General features: G+C 50.8%; 1 protein-coding gene across 1 annotated transcript in view; it reads right to left on the bottom strand.

The window, feature by feature from the left end:
• The window catches only part of ANK2 (ankyrin 2), a 269,516-nt gene that overhangs the window by 88,831 nt on the left and 161,903 nt on the right, over window positions 1-18,782 (bottom strand). Inside the window, exons 10-17 of the mRNA XM_023520862.1 lie at window positions 16,855-17,052; window positions 14,723-14,821; window positions 14,476-14,574; window positions 9,701-9,799; window positions 4,219-4,416; window positions 1,406-1,504; window positions 859-957; window positions 50-247 (exon numbers count right to left, since the gene is read on the bottom strand). Coding sequence (XP_023376630.1) covers window positions 50-247; window positions 859-957; window positions 1,406-1,504; window positions 4,219-4,416; window positions 9,701-9,799; window positions 14,476-14,574; window positions 14,723-14,821; window positions 16,855-17,052 — 1,089 coding nt within the window. The remainder of the gene's footprint in view (window positions 1-49; window positions 248-858; window positions 958-1,405; window positions 1,505-4,218; window positions 4,417-9,700; window positions 9,800-14,475; window positions 14,575-14,722; window positions 14,822-16,854; window positions 17,053-18,782) is intronic.

The raw sequence follows: 18,782 nt of genomic DNA, 5'->3' as shown, positions 1-18,782 counted from the left end.
CAGGTAGACAGGCAGGTAGGTAGGTAGGTGAGGGGACAAAGTGGAGTACCTTGGTTGACGTGTAGATGTTAGCACCCTTTTCCAGGAGCAAGGTGACCATGTCTGAGTGCCCCTCCTGGGACGCCAGGTGGAGCGGGGTCACGCCCTGCTTCGTCACAGTGTCCGTCTCCGCTCCGTAGCCCAGCAGCGTGGAAGCTATCTGCATCTGATTCTTCTTGGCAGCAATATGTAAAGGAGTGTAGCCATTCTAAAAAGTGCACAAAACCAAACTGACACACGTTGTAAGCCTAGCGAGTGCCCTACTACATCTCTCTGAAGGAAATAGCATGTCTCATCCACAGAAAAGTTAAAAGGGAGCCTATGGGAAATCCAAATTCTTCCCATCACAAGTTTGCATGCAACGACACCCAAATCTTTGTGACCCATGTCACCAGGTACTCCATTTCTACTGTGAGACGGGCATGGACATAAAGCCCCCAAAGCCTGCGATCTCCAGGCTTCTCTGCTCTGGGGCCTTCCCTGAATACCTGCGGCCTTCTCTTCCCCAGGCTAACCTTCCCGGCCCTCGCCTCCTCCTGACGGGCCCCCATTCCAGACTCCCTGCACGGAGGGGACTGCTCTGCACTGACGCTCGTTTGTCAACACTGCTCTTAGACTGTGCGACCCGGAACTGAACGCCGTGCTCCGGATGCGGTGCTGAGAACAGATGCAGTCAGTCCCGTGCCCTCGGCATGACGCTCCGCTTTCCACCGTCCAGGACCCAAAGCCTCTACAGGACGAGCTGGAGCTTGCCATGCTGCGTGTTTCAAAACCACTCCCACGTGCCATGGGGTCCGCAGACCGTCGTGCAGTCCTCACCTTGGCGGTGGCGTGAGGGGACGCGCCCTTCTCCAGCAGCAGCAGCGCCACCTTCTGGTTGTCATAGTGAGCGGCAACATGGAGCGGGGTCAGGCCGTTCTGTGGAGGGTGTTTAGGTTCCAGCATTAAGTGAGCATTAGCGGCCCTCGAGCGACCAGAATGTACGGCAACGGACACCGATTTTAAGTCCAAGTTAACTAGTTAATGTAGTCAATAGGAACAAACGAATCAAAGCAAACGAATACCTAATGATCACATATTAGAAACTATGCTAAACCTGAAAGTACCCGGTCGAGACCACAAAGCGCACGGCCACAAACGAAAGTCTAAACTGCTCTGTGAGAATGACGCTAACTTCGCAGGGGCCTCCTCTTGGTAGAAGAGCGCTCTGGGCCTGCTGTGGCGAGAGCACAGGTCGGAGGCGCGGCCGAGCGCCTTCTGAGCCAGGGCGCACGGGGACGGGTCACAGGCGGACACCTCCCTCGCTCCTGCCACTGCTTCCCACACGGCTGGGCCACGCGCAACACTCGGCACTGAGCGGCGGTACCTTTCCCGCAGAGTCCGCGGCAGCACGCCGTTGCAGGAGAAGTTTTGCCACATCCAGGCTTCCATACTTGGCTGCCACATGTAGGGGAGTAAAACCCTTCTGAAATATGAAGGAAAAGAAAATGTAGTGCTTGTTTTTGTGACTACTAACAAATTGTTTTTATTTGTTAACAGAGCTACTTGAGGAAAATACTGGAAGCGTTAACTCTATCGGCCATAAACAAGGACTAAGATAAAAAATGAAATTCGACATCAAGACTTTGGCTTGATAAACTGAATAAAAGAAATTAAATTTTAAGAGCTCGGAGACCGAAATGTGACTTTGTCAGTGGGGGTTCATAAAAGCCACTAGTGTCAGTAAAATGGCTCCGATTTATGTGTAGAAAAAACAGCCTTTTTCTTGCCTCTAAAATTGGTAGGACTGAGATAACAGCCGCCTTCTCCCCAACCCTTCTCTTCCTCTCTATCCTTTTTATAAGCCCTGAACTCCAAATTTCTTCATTAAATTTTAGGATATTTCAGTGGCCATTGTAAAAAAAAAAAAAAATATTTTGAATGGTTCAGTTGATTTGTATTTTCTGCAGAAAAAAACAGATAAGTGGTCAACAGAACAGAACATGTTCACTGTAGAAAAGCACCTGCTGGCCCACCTGCTGGCCCTCCCGCACAAGAACCGGTAAGAGCCCCGTTCTCTCGTCAAAGGCCCCGGGTCGGGCACGAGGTTGAGCCAACTGACCCCAGACTTAGACAGGCCCGACCTTAACGGTGTTTGAAAGGCTGCTCTCCCACGCGTCTCGTGTGCTAACTCGTGCCAGGCTCTGTAATTCGCTCTGGGTCGCGCGTACAGCCGCACCCCTGGACTCGAATCTCAGGGACAGCGTAGTCCTCCACCCGGATCTCAGCTCCTCCCCTCGGCCAGACCGTCTAACCGCAGAGTCCCTTGGCAGTACCGTGGGGCGGGGGGCAGGGGGAGCAAATCCCCAGGAGGAGTGTGATTGTGAGTGTGTGTGTGTATGCGTGTGTGCCTTGTGCTGGGACAACACTGCCTTTTCACACACATTTTCAACTGGGATGGCATTTTCCTTTTTGCTTCTTTTTGAACATTTGGTGCTAATGACTCCTTGGCAGAGCGTGAATCCTGCTTGTTCCAAGTGTGGGACAGACAGTATTTCCTTGTTCTTGCACAAGCTGGTTTAGACGGTTGCTGTTAACACTCTCCTCCCTCCATTCGAAGCACACAAAGACTGGACGATGCTCAGGATGGAGCTGAGACAAGCCGTGTGGCGAGGAAGAGAAAATAAATGCCTTACCCTTGGATCTGTGCGCCAGTGACCCGGCCCCTTCATCAATTTGGAAACTACCTTTAGACGAAATCACAGAATCTTTCCTGCAGAGCCACAAAACAGAGGCTGGAAAGCACCCGCTGAGTCGGTCTCCCTTCCTCCCCTGTGCAGCCTCATCAGGATGTCACTGACCCTCTGGTGCTTCTAAACACGTCAACGGCCTTCGTCAGCTCCACTGCCCACGGCTCTGTCTGATACTTTCTCCCACTTAACGGCCCTCGGTCACTATTGCTTTAGGTAATTTTAATCCTAAAAATCTGCGGAAGATGAGGGACTATGTTTTATTTTCTATTTCTGTGTTTTACATATCTGAATTTCATTTATCACCTTCATCTGATGAGACAGTCACCCTGTCTAACATGGATTATTACTATTATTATTATATGTTTGTTGCTTAGTTTCTGATTTAAAAATGATTTTTAAAGTACTTTCAACTCTTCAGATTTTAGCATTTGAATGATTACCGGTTTCTCACATAGGAGCATGCTTTATGGCCACAGGCAATCAGGTGAGCTGTCAGGCCGGGGGCTCCACACACTGCTAAGGGGGGGCAGTCCTCCCTGCACACGCCCTCTCCCCCAGATGCAGCAGATGCCTGCTTACAATGAGCAAATCGAAAATGTCTTTTTAATACTCTGACTCACTTGTACTTTGCGAGTGATTCACCTGCCGTAGGCTTCACCTTGCCTCAGCTCCCTGCTCCTGTGTACTAGTCCAATTTCTTTTGCTCTAATTAGCTGAGTGTGTTCATGTTTTCTTCGAAGTCACATCCAAAGAGGGAATTGCAAATCGAATGTAATAAGCGAAGAAAAAAACTGCTCTGCACAGCATGAAAATTTGACTGTAAGTAAAATGCAGGCTGGTGTTATCGTCTTTGTTAGATGACAGTGACAACTAATAACGTGTGACTCCCCAGCCCAGCTCTGTTGAAACACCGTAAAATTCCAGGCAAGGGGGTAGCTGGTAAAGGTCAGAGTGCAGAAAGGGGATGCCAGCTGATGCCAGCTGATGCCAGCGCTGGGAAAATGCGAGATGAGGTGAGTCTGTAGGTGGACGAAGACTCTTCACATACAGTACTGCCGATCCGGGGCGGTTTTCTCTCCCTCATACTTAGACTAGGTCGGTGTGTTTGGAAAGCCTGCTTTTTCCCTCTTGGGAGTACAGTAGGTTTCACGATGGAAAGGGCAGGGCAGGCAGCCCTTGCTTTGCGGACACCGTCTCCGCTAAAGCACTGGTTGGCCGCGCTAGAAATGACACTGGCGTTAATCGGGAGAACGGATGCAGCACCCCTACCGCGGATAGGACGTGGGGTCTCACAGTCCCCTTTAATCATCCAGAGGACGAATCTAAAATATTCCGAGAGAAAGAAGCCAAAGGCCTGAGCCGGATCTGCGCTCTGTAGCCTCCACAGCGGAGCAGGGGCCCCGACTCGGGCCTCCCTTCCGCCCAGTGTCACGAGGCCACCCCTCACCTTGGTAGCTAGGGAGTGGGCAGCCCCCGCTTCTAGGAGTACTGACGCCACGTCCACCTGGCCTTCCCTGGCGGAGATGTGCAGGGGCGTGTACCCGTTCGTGGTGGCCGCGTCGGGATGAGCCATGTGTTGCAGAAGCAGCTGGACGATCTCCGTCTTGCCCAGGCGGGAGGCGATGTGCAGAGGCGTCTGTTCCTCCTGCAACTCAAAGCGAGTCAAACGTCAGCGCCGGGACAGAGCAGACGCCCCTGGCAGCGGTCCCTCGGGTTTCGTGGTGTCTGCTTGGAATGTCCAAGACTCCCACGCGAAGGGCACTGCCACCGCTCTGGCCACCGCTTATTTTCTATTTTGCTACAGGGGCGACCTGTTTGGTCACGACGTCCTCCTTAGACTTTCTCAAAGTATGTACCTCCGTGAACTTAGGCACTGTTTTCTAAGCGCATCAAAATGTTTCCCAACTCATTACAGATTCGGCCCTCGTTTATATTTAAACATAAACAACCCATGCTTCCACACAAGACAGAAATCTAGTCCAGCGGTCCCAAGACCGACATTCTCTTCCAAAAGCTTTCCCTGAGAGACGGTACTGATTCTGGGAGCTGAATCAAGAGAAGAAGAATGCAGGACGCTGGGAAAACTTCGTTCTTGCTCCACTCAGCAAGCCGAGGGGACAAAAGCTAGTGTTTCTCCGGGGAGAGGCTGCGGATAAAGATGACATTGTAATCTGATTTTGATACACGTTCCCGGAAACGCTGCAGATGGGCCTGGGACTCGCATCCAGGACTTCAAAGATGAAAAGGAACCGTGGCAAGAAGGAAACGGGGTTAACTATCAGTCAAGTGCTTTCGTTTAAAGACACAGAAAGGATGTGGCTGGTGTAAGGGACAGTGAGGACACGTTTGAGGAGGCTCAAGAAATCACTTGACTGTGATGTGCAGTCAGGAAAACTACTTCAGTGTTAAGAGAACCAGACCAAACCAGTCTCTTGTTAAAAAAAAAAAAATTGTGTGAACCTCAGTGATGAAAAGAGGGCTCTGTTCACATGTGGCCCAAGGGCACGGCCATTAACAGCAGGAGAAGCCGGCACACCCAGGGGTCAGGCCGCTCAGGGAAGATGCCGCAGAGCAGGCCACAGCTGCCCAGATGCACGCAGCACTGTGACGTGGTAAGAAAAACAGTAAGAGGAAGCGATGAAATGCACTGTGCGGATTTCAGGGTGGTGAGAAGTAAAAACAAATAACAACAATACAATTGTTTTAGTAACAGAATTGGAATTTATGGAAATTTGCCACACATAGGCTTCTTCGTATATAACGCACACTTGCTCCTACCCTAGTAGCGGACGCCAAAGGCAGGTACGACGTGCATTATCAGACCATTTGCCAAAGGACAGAGGTTAGGAGGGGCTCGATGAGCTCCCCAGGAGAGTCCAAGGTCACTCGGCTACTAAAGGAGGACTGGAATTCAGGCCGTGGACTCTAAAGACATGAATGTGCCCGTATGACAACAAGGTGGCCGCCAAGAAGACGAACAGGACGAGGCGACACTCAACAAGAAAGGAGACTGACGACACGGAGGTGATACAACGTTCTCTGAAATTCGGAGGAGGAAGCAGAGAAATGGGAAGAATTAACCGTTACAAAGAGAGTGGACAGCAAAACAAACAACAATTAAAAAAAAAAAAAAAACAACAGAACTTGAGAACGGCCGCGAACACGTTTCCAGGTCTCCTTTCTTGGACTTCCGCCGCAGAATCTGACACAACTCGGTACTTCGAGTGACACCATCTAAACCATGCTTCTGATGGGGGGAGGGGTTGGGGCAATGATGACCCCTGACCCCAAGCTGAGAAGTGGCTACGGCCTGACGTGGTAGCCAAGCACCTGGTTAAATGACCTACTGTCCGTGGCGCTCAGACTACAGAGCATTAAGTCACTTGTCTTTAAAATAAAAAATTAAGAAATGAGCTGTCTTGCTCACTTTCAACTTCTGGTACAGCCCTATCTGCAGTGGAGAAGGGGAGAACATGCGGACCGGGGAACAGCCCCCCCACCTGTGCCCAGGGATCTACGCCCACTGAAGGTTAGGGCGACTCCTTCCTGGCCCAACTGACAAAGTGGAACTTGCCGCCCTGAGCTAGAGCGAGCACCAGCTGAGAGGGAGAGCTAAAGAAAAATGGGGCGCCGCCCCCGGTGGCACCAAACGGGCAGCAACCCGCCTCTGACGCAAGGCGCCGACTGCCACCGGGCCAGGAGCAGAGCGCCTCCCTGCGGTGGGCTGCTACCCCAAAGCCCGGGGGACGCTCCAGGCCCAGACCCCTTGCACCAGAAGGCTGAGGCGGGGACAGGGCCCAAAGGTGGCTTGCTGCTGGTGGCTGCCAGCCAGTGGGATCCCAGGGCCCACACAGGCAGCTACTAGTCTGAGCGAGTTGAAGTCCCCTGGCCCCGCGGTCCACGGTGCCTGGAGCAGACGCCAGCCCCAAACCAGAAGAACAGGGCTCCATTGGCTGGGGGCGCCCAGTGGGGCAGCTGAGGGCACCCAGTGTGGCAGTCCTGGGCCTCCTGCTGTGCCCGCGGAGCACACCTGGCCTGGGGCAGGGCCTGGGGGCGGCACGGCGGGGGGCCGAGGGAGTCGGACCCCTGCAGCCTGATCTCCATCTGTCCTGCAAAATCTGGCTGTAAGTTCTGGCCGCCTCCCCGTGGAGCGCGGGCACAGGGCCATGGGCAAGGCCAGCAGAGCAGGTGTACGGGCATGCGCGCCAGGAAGGCACGCTCAGAACCACGCAGGTGGGTGCGCGCTTTTCCGCCCAGCACTCCTGCACCTTCCTTCTGGGAAGGGCCCCCGTCTTCAAGCAGCAGCAGACGCTCCGACTCCATGAGGCTCTGCGGGGATGGCATCACGTCACCGCACCTCATGGATGGGCCACAGATGGGCATAGAGCACAAGCCATCGAGATCAGCTCAAGCGGGGGACATGGCCATTAGTGGGGATGGAGAGAGGGCTCTCTTTATGCTGAAGTGGGGTGGGACACGGCCAGTGACAGGCTGGGACCTGGGATGAGACACACGATGTCTCTTTGCCCCTTCAGCTCAGGCCGCAGGCAGGTCACAGGGTCCTGAATTGTAGGGCTCTGAGCTGCCCTACAACATAGGGCCGCTTTGTCTTTAAATACGACAACTCCTGTTAAAATGCGTCTGCACAGACGCTAACAAAACCGAAGAGCAAAGGGCTCAAGGAAAATGACAGCCCTCAGGGAAAGGAAGGGCCCGAGGTCCCAGCTGCTCGCTGTGACCCTATCGGAAGCAGGGCCGCCACCTGAGTTTGCTAGAGAAGCAGGATTCGGACCCCACCCGGGGCCACTCAGCAGGCGGTTTGACGCACAGTGCGCTGTGGGCAGCATCACAGCGCAGGCTACAGCAGGTCTGCCGTCCAGTCAGAAGGACACCACGGGAGGCATCCCAGCTACGGCTGAGGGAAGGCGGGGAGCTGAGACACAGACGGACAAAGGGTGACGTGACACTTGATATTCAGACAAGGAGGAATGAAAGTTAAAGATCATCGGTTCCGTCGCTCGACTCCTGTTTCGCAGCTGCATTTAGTCCCATGGTTAGATGCAGACCATGGGACTAAATGCAGCTGCGAAACAGGAGTCGAGCGACGGAACCGATGGCATCCGCGTGGAGCAGTGAACACGCGCATCCACGCTCAAATGCTGAAGGGGTCTGCAGCCAGCGGTTTTTGAAGAAAGGGTTTCAAATGGTACCCCAAAAGGTGCAAGGCAATAATAATAGGTTAAATCAATAACAGAAGAAAATTGTCAAAGGTATATGAAAACGAGATTTCCATTAAAAATAGAAAATAAAATTAAAAATTTAATAGAGAAAAACTGTTAAGTGGTTTTAAGAGATAAATGGGAAACACTTTGGTCATTAAATATGGATTACAAGTATCTACCAAGAACATTGTCACATTTCTGGTAAAAATACTGAAGTTCATGAAGCTCAGGGTGCAGTGACTGAACATAAAATGTCCTTTAAAAATCGCTGAATGCCAGGTAACCCTAACAGGAATGAGACGGGGCAGCGCACAGAGGGTTCTGGGGCAGTGGGACTGCTCTGACACCGTGGTGATGGACACTGTCCAGTCCCGCGGCATGTCCGACACCAAGAGTGGGCGGTAACGTGCCCTGCGGACTGTGGGTGATGACGTGTCCACTGTAGGTTCCTCGGCTGTGACAGATGCACCACCTGGTGGTGGCCGGAGATCATGAGGGAAGCTGTGAGTGTGTGGGGGGCAGGGGGCGTGTGGGAAATCTCTGTACCTTCCTCTTAACTTGCTGTGAGCCTGAAGCTGCTCTAAAAATCGTCTTTATAGAAAAACAGACAAACAAAAACTGAGGAAAATGTTAAAGCAGGGAAGGATAAGCCTTGAATTACAAAAGCTCGAAATATTTAAGAACATAAAATACCAATGATGATGACCAATAACCAAAAATTACACTCCCTGTACAATGGATAGAAAGGTGACAAAATCTTAGAAAGTCAAAGTAATGCAAGGCTGTGGAGAAAACGCTCTGAAAGTCTCAGAGCCAGAGATGGTAAGAAGGTCTGGGAAGAAGCTTCAAGGTTCTGAATCCAACTCTCACACTTAAGGACAAAGACTTGGGTGTGAGAGGCCGTGACAGCAGCTACAGCCGGGCGACTTCGTCCCAACGATGGGAGAGCTGAGTTGAAGCAAGCTCTGGCTTAGGCGTGTCAGCCACTGAGGGAGAAAGTGTTTACATGTTCCACAAGAATACCAAAGACGCTAGTGCCAAAGTCAATGGGCTACGAGACACAGTCTACTGGTAAAAATCGCTGGTATATTCAGTGTAGAGAAAAGAAAGTCAAAAAAAAGGCACTGGAATGAGAAATTTTTTTTAAAAGGAGAGGAAAAATCGGCCTGTGGGGGATGGAAGCAATCGGAAACAGAAACACCCAACGACACGATCCACAGGGCCCAAACCCCGCTTTGCGAGGCGGGAGGGAAGGCTGCCAGGCCTCAGAGTGAGGAGCGGGCAGAGCTCACCGCGGACAGGGGGGCGCGGAACAGCCCACGCGGAAACGTTAGGACTTTGCGTATCGTTTTAAGTTACTAGGAAGGGCTGTCTGTGGAGATCTGGCTTTGAATAAAGGAATGTAATACGCATAGTGTATATGTGACACGGGTAAAACTATAGAAATCATGAAATTAAGGAGATATACGTGAGAGTACTTTCACAGGCAAAAAAGTACTAAAATTGTCACTCAATGCTGTATTTCTTAGATACTCGATTGCACGTTTTTTCAAATGTTAATGTTTCCAAAACTGAGGTGCATTCGCCTTCAGCCTGAAAAGCTGGCCCTGAGCTCGCGGTCCAGGCCGTTTGCAGCTCAGGGACACGAACGCCCTCTCCGAAAGGCAGACCCCACATGCGCAAGGGGCGCGGCATGCCGGCACCTACCCTGGCTCTGGCGTCGACGAGGGCGCCGTTCCGCAGAAGGCACCGGACGACTTCCACCTGGCCAGCCCGGGCGGCCATGTGCAGCGCTGTCTCCCCGCGCTGCGGACACAAAGTGGGGACCATCAGTGAGCCCACTGCTCTGGGTGGGGAACAACACAGCGTGCCTTTTCATGAAGCTCGGCAACGTGCCAGAAGTTTAGCAAACTATGAAAAGGCATAAGTGTTTATTATTTAGTCTGGAAAAACATAGTTTCGCATCTTCCCCGTCTTCAGAAGGATCAGAAGGATAAGCAAACAATTTTTTTTCAGCCCACACCAAACAACTGAACTTACCCAAACACCCAGGACACCCTGGGATCGCACGCTGTAACTGACCTGGTGGAGCCTAAGCTGGTTGTCGTGGTGTGAAGTTATTTCTCACTCTTTAATCTGAAATCTGTCATTGTCACACTCAGCTACTTGATTACAACTCGATCTCATTTTACTGAGGTCTAGATGCTGAAGATCAACACATTGCAAAAGGTCACGTCACCTGCACCGTACTTAATGGTGCAGACTTGATTCCTTCTCAGAATTCAAAATTTCTTTCTGAAATAAACTATTACCTTGTGTCTGATTTGTCTCTGTGCTATGAGACTAGACAATGACTGTTTGTAATGACATCTGACCTGTGCGGGAGGTCCCCTACTTATCACCGATGAGCATATTTAATGACGGTTGTTTGGAAAAACTACTGGGAGATGAGCAAAGCCAACGCCAACAGTGAAGTCCTGGGCATGCGGTCACTTCTCAGGCGGCCTTGTGCCCATCAAGGCACCACACTTATCAGGAAATGGTAGCATAAGCTGCAGCACAAGGGTGATGGTTACATGTAAGAGAATTTTCTTGTTGAGAAGCTGTTAATTACTGATTCTAAAAAACAGATTTGGGGGGATTTTTTAAAGTCAGTATATATATTAAAACAGATGTAGTTCTGAACAAGGCAGAAATTCACTCATTCAAATAATTTTACAGTTCTAAAGGACACAGATACTGGATGAAAGCTTATTACTTTTATTCACCTCAACTATCCTAGAAAATAAGGCTGATTTCAACTAAGTAAAGTAAACCACTCTAAATAAACTAAACTCTTGAGTTGGTTGTGGTAATTGGATACTTCTGACAAACGCCAGAGAATAATTTCTTCTGACTCCTTGCACGAGGAATCTGGGAGACTTACAGTTAGCTGCAGCACCGCCCCCCCGCCCCGCCCGCCCTAGTATTAAGAGATCCCATTGCTTATAAATGAGAAGTTCATTTCAAACGAGTTGACTCTGAAAGCATTAAACCGGACGTTTACTCTAATTTTCTTTTACTGATGATTCATTCATCCTTCAATGGCCTCATTTTCTGATGATATAAGTTGACTTTTGTCAAGGAAGTGTATCTGAAGTATGCCGTCTTATAAAACGACTTACTATGAGAACAGCAACGTCTGTCTTCAGACTTCGGATGTGTGGCACTTTCCCCCTTTGGAAAACTATATCTGTTTTCTGTCTAATTTAAAACCTGTCTCTAAATAGATGAGGCTAAGATCGTCTACCTGTTAAAAAACCCTCAAATCTCTAGGTCTTATAAAGGTGTAGCAATTTTACCAATTTGGGTAGAAATAAAGACAAAAATGAATTTCCTTAACAGAAGTTAAGTCAAAGAGGCCTCAGGGCACATACTCAGTGATGAGTTTACACGTCCGCTCCACCAGCCAAGCTTCGTCAGTAAAATGTTTCCCACATTAGTCTTATTATTTCCAGTCTCCTTATTTTATACTTAAAATTATTTTTATGGTATTTACACGTTTGAAATTGACGTTATACATAAAACCTAAAGCATTAACAGTTATGTTCATAGACGCCCGGCCCCTCTCCATGTGACAGGGGTCTGGCTTGACCCCTTCCTTAATGGCCCTGGGGCACCCGACTTCGCCGTGAGTTGCCCTTACTCGTTTATATTCCATTACCCTTATTTACATATGACTATAAATAAGAAGCGAAAGAGGGCGCACACGGTTTTACTCAGCAACTTCCACTTTGTGATGGGGGGCCCCTCAGCCTATTCCACACCCTTGCTTGCTTTATCTTAAACTAATTAACTTCTAGGATCGGGAGAAAACCTTAAATGTGATAGGAAGTGTGAACCTCGCCTGGAACGTGCCGGCACCGCACACGGGACTCTGGACAGGCCCAAGGTGCTTGGTCCCCGTTCCCACGGTGTTGGCGGACGTGTTACACGTGGCGGCTCAGCCTTCTGGGTTCTAGGGGCCTCTGTGAGCTGCGTGGTGCTAACGCCCACGTGACAGGGCCAGCGCTACACGTCTGAGAGGAGCTGAGACAGAAGCGGGGCTGGCGAGAGCACGGAGGTGCTCGCGTCTGAAGCAGGACTAAGCGTTACGCCCGCTTCCCAGCGGCGAGCACGACTCTGCTGGCAGCACACAGGCTCCACTTTGGCTGTGTCAGTCGGCAAGCGTCAAAGCACGACAGAAAGCATCACACCCAAAAATGCGACATGGTCTCAGGCGACACGTAAAAGGCTCCAAGGGCAGGTCAGGGAAGGGCCGACTCCGACACAGCAGGCAGGCAGGCAGTGTCCACACGCGTCCATCACCAACCTGCAGAGTCAGGGGCCCAGTGGCTAGACCCTCACATTCTGAGAACACACAGGCACACGGGCACCCTCGCCAGAGAAAGCCGCGTCCCTCTAAACAGAGGGTCCCCAGATTTAGCAGATAAAAATACAGAATGACCAGTTAAATTTAATTCCAGACAAATGGCAATTATTTTAGTATAAGTATGCCCTGACTTGTATTAAAAACAATCACTTGTTGTTTATTTGAAATTCAAATTTAACAGGCAGTCCTGTATTTCATCCGGCAACCCTGTCTACATGGCATCTGCTCCCTGAAAGATACATCGTACCAAAATAAAAACAAACACACAAACAACACCTGGGCAACACGCCGAGGAGAGGATTCCCTTGGCAGGAGCCTCTCGAGGTCTGATGTCGAGGGGCTGAAGGGAAAGAGCATGTAATGGACAAATAAGAACGTAAAGCGAACAGAGAACTTCATATGACTGACAGAAGATAACGTTTTGTAGACTAATTGTCAAATTTGAGAATCTTAAAGAACCTAAAACACGTCAACATTTTTATTGTTTCAATTTATATTTTATTTATTTTTATATGAAAATCTACCTATAGCATTTTTTGCAGAGTAGAGGATGTCCGTATGGCGTAAACCCATAGCTCTCAAATAATTTGGAATTGGGCAGTTAGGAAGCAAATTAAAGTGGCCACAGAATCACACAACCGTTTCATATGAATTTTCTTTGACAACTTTGCAAAAGTCTCCCCTCAAAAAGATGACCTCAGGAGACTTTAATCAAGCATCACACGGCATATGTGAAACTTGCTCGTGTTACTACTATGACACGATAGCATGATGTGACAGTCTCGCCGTTGCTGCTATGATGCCATGAGGCGAACGTGGAGAACGCAGCAGAACGAGAAAGAGCACAGGGCACTTCTGGGCAGAGCTGCTGGTCTGTACACACCTCAGTTGAGAAACGGAGAGGCGGTCACCTCTGAACAAGCAAGGGATGACGTGCATTTCTTTTAAAGTTCTAAGAAGTGACTACAAATTAAACTCCAGTTGGCACGTTGTGAAATTACTTATTCTTAATGGAGTAAAGATAAGCATATAACATTGTTACTTTAGGACCAATAAGCTATAATTAGGGAAATTTAGAAACATAGACTTTATAATTCAATTCTTTAATGGCTTTATGCTCCAATTTTGAATAACGAGAAGAGGGAGTATTAAGTGATATTTAAAATAAAAAAAAATTTCCCATGGATTTTTGTCCACGCATCACACACTTCAGCACAGAAACGGTGTGAAAATAGAAAGAAATGAGAATGCGAGAGGGAACACGAAACAGAGTGAAAGTGAACGTTCTGTTTCCCAACTCAAAGGCAATGAGACTTCGAAAACCGGGGACAGGCGCCCGCCGGCTGACTGCTGGAGAAAACATGCTTCGTTAACACCAGGCAGCCTGCTCATGGGGGGCGGGTGGGGTGGTAAGCCCTAGCTCTGCCTCGCCCTGAAGGCGCCACGCGGGGCCCACTGAGCTCAGACCGGAGGGAGGGCCCTGCACAGGGGGAAGCCAGGCTGGGGCCCCATGAGGGCGGAGGGGCTGACTCTGGACAGTGGGGGAGCAAAGCAGACTGGGAGCAGAAACCCTGACCTGTGTTTGGTGGGGGGCTGTGGGCAGCCACTACTGAGGGGCAGGATGACAGCTGCCTGCAGACCCACGTTCCCACGCCAAAACGAAAACTCGGCATGAGGGGGGAGGGAGGCAGGTCAGGGTGCCTAGCTGCGGCCTGTCTCTGGTCAGCGGTCTGGGACGACCGGGTGCAGGAGTAACATGGCCAGGGCGGGACCCTCTGCGCCTGCGGGGAGCCCCGTGGGCTTCCTCCAGCCCCGCTTCGAAGCTCGGCCAGAGGTGCTGCGACCTGGCGCTTTGTTCAAACACACGCACGCAGGATGCGTGCTGGGCGCTGGCTCCGCGGGGGCCAAACGGCCCGCAGCCTCTGTCTGGTTTTCTGCCTCACTGCCCGCCACCAAGGCGGCTGTCAGCTTTTCTCTAGCGTGTCCCCGGGCGCCGTGACAGCAGGCACGCGACACCCCACACACACCCGCTCTGCCGCACAGCGCTCGCTCCGGCCCCAGCCATACTCACAACGTTAGTGACATCGGGAGAGGCGCCGTTCTGCAGCAGCAGCAGGACAATGTTCAAGTGGCCCATGAAGGCAGCCACGTGCACTGGTGTGAGGCCAGACTGCGGAACAAAGCGACAGCAGTTTTACTCCTCTGCACGGGGTCTGGGCTTCTTCACAAAATGAAACTGAGCGGAGAGGACAGAGGTGGCAAGAGGAGGGGCAGAGAGGAAGAGGGGGTGCTTCGTGACAAGCCGGAGCGCTCTCTACCTCTGTGACAGCTTGGATGGAAGCCCCGTATTTCACCAGCAGTTCCATGACTTTGATGCGGTTTTTCTTGCAGGCAATGTGCAGTGGAGTAAAACCGTTCTGTGCAAAAGACAATCGAGTTAGTTGAAAACATGCAGAAACGATTCTCACACAACTCCATGCTGGCACACGGCAGGCGTGAACGCTACATCGTCCCCTGTCGCCATGTCTTCTAATGCTGCAGGTGTTGGGATTTGGAAAGAGAGGTGACGGAGCGTTCCCGCAGCGCTGAGCTTGCTTGCGTGGGGTGGGTCTGCACGTAACCCTGTTTGTGTGGTTACAGAGAAAGGAGCGAGGACACGAGGTGGGCCTACTCTTCCAGGAAGGAAAAACCCGAGAGGCTGTGGAGCAGTGACTGCCCAGGCCACAGAACGACTTGACAACGCATCCGAGACAAGCACGCTCCTTCCTGACGCAGGGCCATTGCTCAGAGCGTACAGACCATTCATCTGTTTGACCTCAGAAATCCAAGAGCGTGACTGCCTTTCAATAAACGTTCCACCACTTCCTTCATGGAGAAGGTGTTGCAAATTAGCAGAAATCGTTACTTATGTTGATAACTTTTTATACCCAGAACTTATTTAGCTTATATTAAAATTTCTTTATAAGGAGTGGTACGTTAGGAAAAGTCACGTTGATAATATTTTATACCTCGACATTATATTTCTTATATTACTAAGTTTTTATAAGATATGTCCATCGAATATATTTTATAAAGAAACCATTATGAAATTCCTGAATATTTTCAAGAAAACTATGCAGAATTTCTGGAATAACTGGAAGGAGATGCCTCTCAGAGACAAAGGGGTGTGGAAAGGCCCTTAAGGCACTTCCGAACTTTTCAAAGTAGGCTACCATGTAGGAATTGGAGCGAATTACATAAAAATTTGTTAACTATCCCCATGCTCCACCCTTACGTGTACATTTAAGTATCATATTTTTATTTGCAGTGACCCCTATATACAGAATAGTTGTATCTATTCTGCCAGTTAACAGTTTCTCAGGCCCCATGGGGACGGACCATCAGTCAGCATTTCTCTACATTAGCAGTTCTTCGGAAAGCAGACTTAACGGTCTGACTTAACCTACGGCTTATTCTTCATTATGTTGTTAAGTCAGTTCCCATTTATGAGCTGTGTAATAAGCCAGATGTCAAGACCCACAGGTATATGCAACACTTAAAAGGTCTGTAATTATCAGATCGTGATATTGGATGAGCGTACTGACCACCGTCTGATTGAAAACGAGTATTTTCCTCCTTGTGAGAAAACAAATATCCTTATATAACTGCACATAACCCTAAAAGTACATTTGCTTCCCCAGCAATGAGGAATAACTTGATTTCAGTGGAAAGCTGGAATTTTGTAACAAACCTAAGATTTAATATTTGATAAGCGTAATGGCATTCTCTCAGATAGTATCTGTAGACTAATCTAGCTGAATGAATCATGAAACGTCTGGAAAAAAGGTTCGCTTTTAGTTCGAGAACTGGAAACAAGAGGCCTGAGTGAGCACACGGCTAATGCTCCCGACTATCACAGTCAGAACGTAAAGGACGCGCGGAGGGTTGGACTCGGGGACACAGAAGCTGCCCCAGGGACCGCCTCCTGCAGCCCCCTCAAGCAGCTCTGGGGCGTCTGCACAACACCCCCTGAAGCATGGAGATGCCGGGCACCGGGTCCATCGGCCAGCGCCGGGCGGGCAGCCGGCGAGGAGGCCCCCATGACGCTGCCCCGGCCTCCGCGCGGCGACGCGCTCTCCACGCGCCACCTTCTTTTCCAAAGAGCTTGACGGAGTTCAACTTTTCACGCTTTTATCCTGACTCTGTATAGGGGTGTCTAGAACTTATTTTATAACTCCTTATTTTTCAAATTCTGTTTCCCAGAGGTTGCCTGCCTCCCGGCCACAGGCTGGTCGTGCAGATGCTGCCGTGCTGCCCGCGGACGCCTGCCCCGCCCCACCGGTTACGGCAGTCTGGGAAGGCAGGAAGGTGGCATTGGCGCAGTTGGCTGCACGTCTGTGACTGTGACTGCTGGTGTCCGCACCGTGGCGTGGCCACGGGGTCACCTACCCTCACTTGTTCCCAGCCTTACCAGGGCCCTGGCATTCGGATTGGCCCTCTTGTCCAGGAGGAGCTTGGTGACGCGGTAGTGGCCGCAGTGTGCGGCGACGTGGAGGGCCGTCAGGTAGTCCAGGGTGACGTCGTCCACAGGCGCCTTGTGCTGCAGCAGGTGCTTCACACACTCCACGTGGTCCCCCTGCGCGGCCATGTGCAGCGGAGACAGCCCATTCTGTGCGCCAAAACAAAACCCGCCATTCCCGGTCAGTCATCACGGTCAGGCTCTGAAACACGACACCATCAGTTCTCGACCTCTGACACGGTGGTAGGGGAAAAAGTTTTTCTATTTGACATCTAAATATACAGCAGATTGCATCTGACAGAGAAGGACGCTCAGAGAACACTTACTTTCATAATTATGCTATTCTTAGGCAAAAACAGAAATGAGTATGTCATAAATGAAAACGTTCTATGTGTGGCTATGCAGCTGGATCTCACAATTATTAGGCTGACAGTAGATACAGGTGATCATGATGCTTAAATTACTCATATCCAATTCTATACACAGAAATCCACGTTCAATTAATCTCTCTGCATGAACTTTATTCTACACAGAGAGGCAGACGACGAAGGATGGGCTCTAGATCCACGATTCCTTCTGTCACAGGACACGAACTGGACTTGGACAGGTGGTCAGGTCACAGCTAGTAGAGTGTAAGGCAAATGTGGGGTAGGGTCAAGGACACGCAACTTTTAAATTTTGACTACAATCTAATGTATGAGCACCACTGCCACCCAAAACGGCTTTAGCCTTAGTTCTCGCAGGTCAACTTGGGAATACAAAACAGCACGTAATTCACTGATGACTATCAGTATAGGTAAGACTCTCATTTTTTGAAGTTAAATAAATAAGCTCACAGGAAAAAATGTGTAAAATAAGGAAAGAAACTAAATTAGAAAAAAACGTGCCCATTCAAGAGAGTGGTTCTTCCCTATCCATGTAAATAGGGCCACTGAGAAAAAATTCTTCCTGGTGTCCAGTATGGCAGTCGTTTCATTCCAAGAAGCAGGTACTGGACAGGGAGCCAGAACAGGCCCGTGCCCTCCGTGGGCCACTGGCACGGCGGTCTCAGCAGCGGGCGGGCACGTGGAGACGGGCCCCTGAACTCCCGGCTGTGCTGCCGCGAGACTCTGCCAGCATCGCTTCGCTTCTGAGCTTCTCTCTGTTCGTAACGATCGCCTTTACGTTCAGAACGTCATAAAATAAGCTTAGAAAGGAAGAGCGAGTTGACGGGGAGGGATCGCACACCGGGGGGAGGCCCGGGGGAGGGCGCGCGGGCCGCGGCACTGTTGGGCCTGGTGTGTCGCAGGGTCTCTGACGCTCCATCAGTCCTAATGCTGCTCTGTCCACGTAAAGGCGACGTGGCAAAGAAGAGCTTCACCATTGACCCGTCTGCTCATTCTGACCAACTCGAGCCCCGAGGGAGCAGCAGGGCCCCGTCTCCCCAGCGCCTGCATCCTCAGTGGTGGCAGGTGGCCCGGCGAGGACGAACTGAAATGGAGTGTGTTAGGTCACCCACGCTGAGGAGCAGCGGAGCTGAGGCTGGCCGCAGGAGTCAGCACGGGTGGGGTTTGGGGACGTGTCCGGCAGTGGCCTCCAGCAGACAGCACGACCTCACGGAAGACGAGGAAGGTGGGCGCTGGTCCTGCTGAGCACGCTGTGTGGGGACCGCCCGCCCCGCGGACTCATAGTAAGGCGAGGGCAGCTGAAGGCAAGTGACAGAGGAGCAGTTGAGAGGAGGAGACCAGAGCAGGGTCTCTGACCCCCCAGAATGAGCTGGTGCTGTTGGGAGGGTTAGGACAGCACTGTCACGCCAGCTGCACCGAGGACCACCAGGCGCGGGAAAGGGCGGTGGCCGACCAGGGGCTCCTGCCCTCGTCCAGCAGGTGGACGCGAGCTGC

This window comes from Pteropus vampyrus, unplaced genomic scaffold (genome assembly GCF_000151845.1).
Source record: "Pteropus vampyrus isolate Shadow unplaced genomic scaffold, Pvam_2.0 Scaffold282, whole genome shotgun sequence".
Classification (NCBI taxonomy): domain Eukaryota; kingdom Metazoa; phylum Chordata; class Mammalia; order Chiroptera; family Pteropodidae; genus Pteropus; species Pteropus vampyrus.
This window is presented reverse-complemented; position numbering and strand designations above follow the sequence as displayed.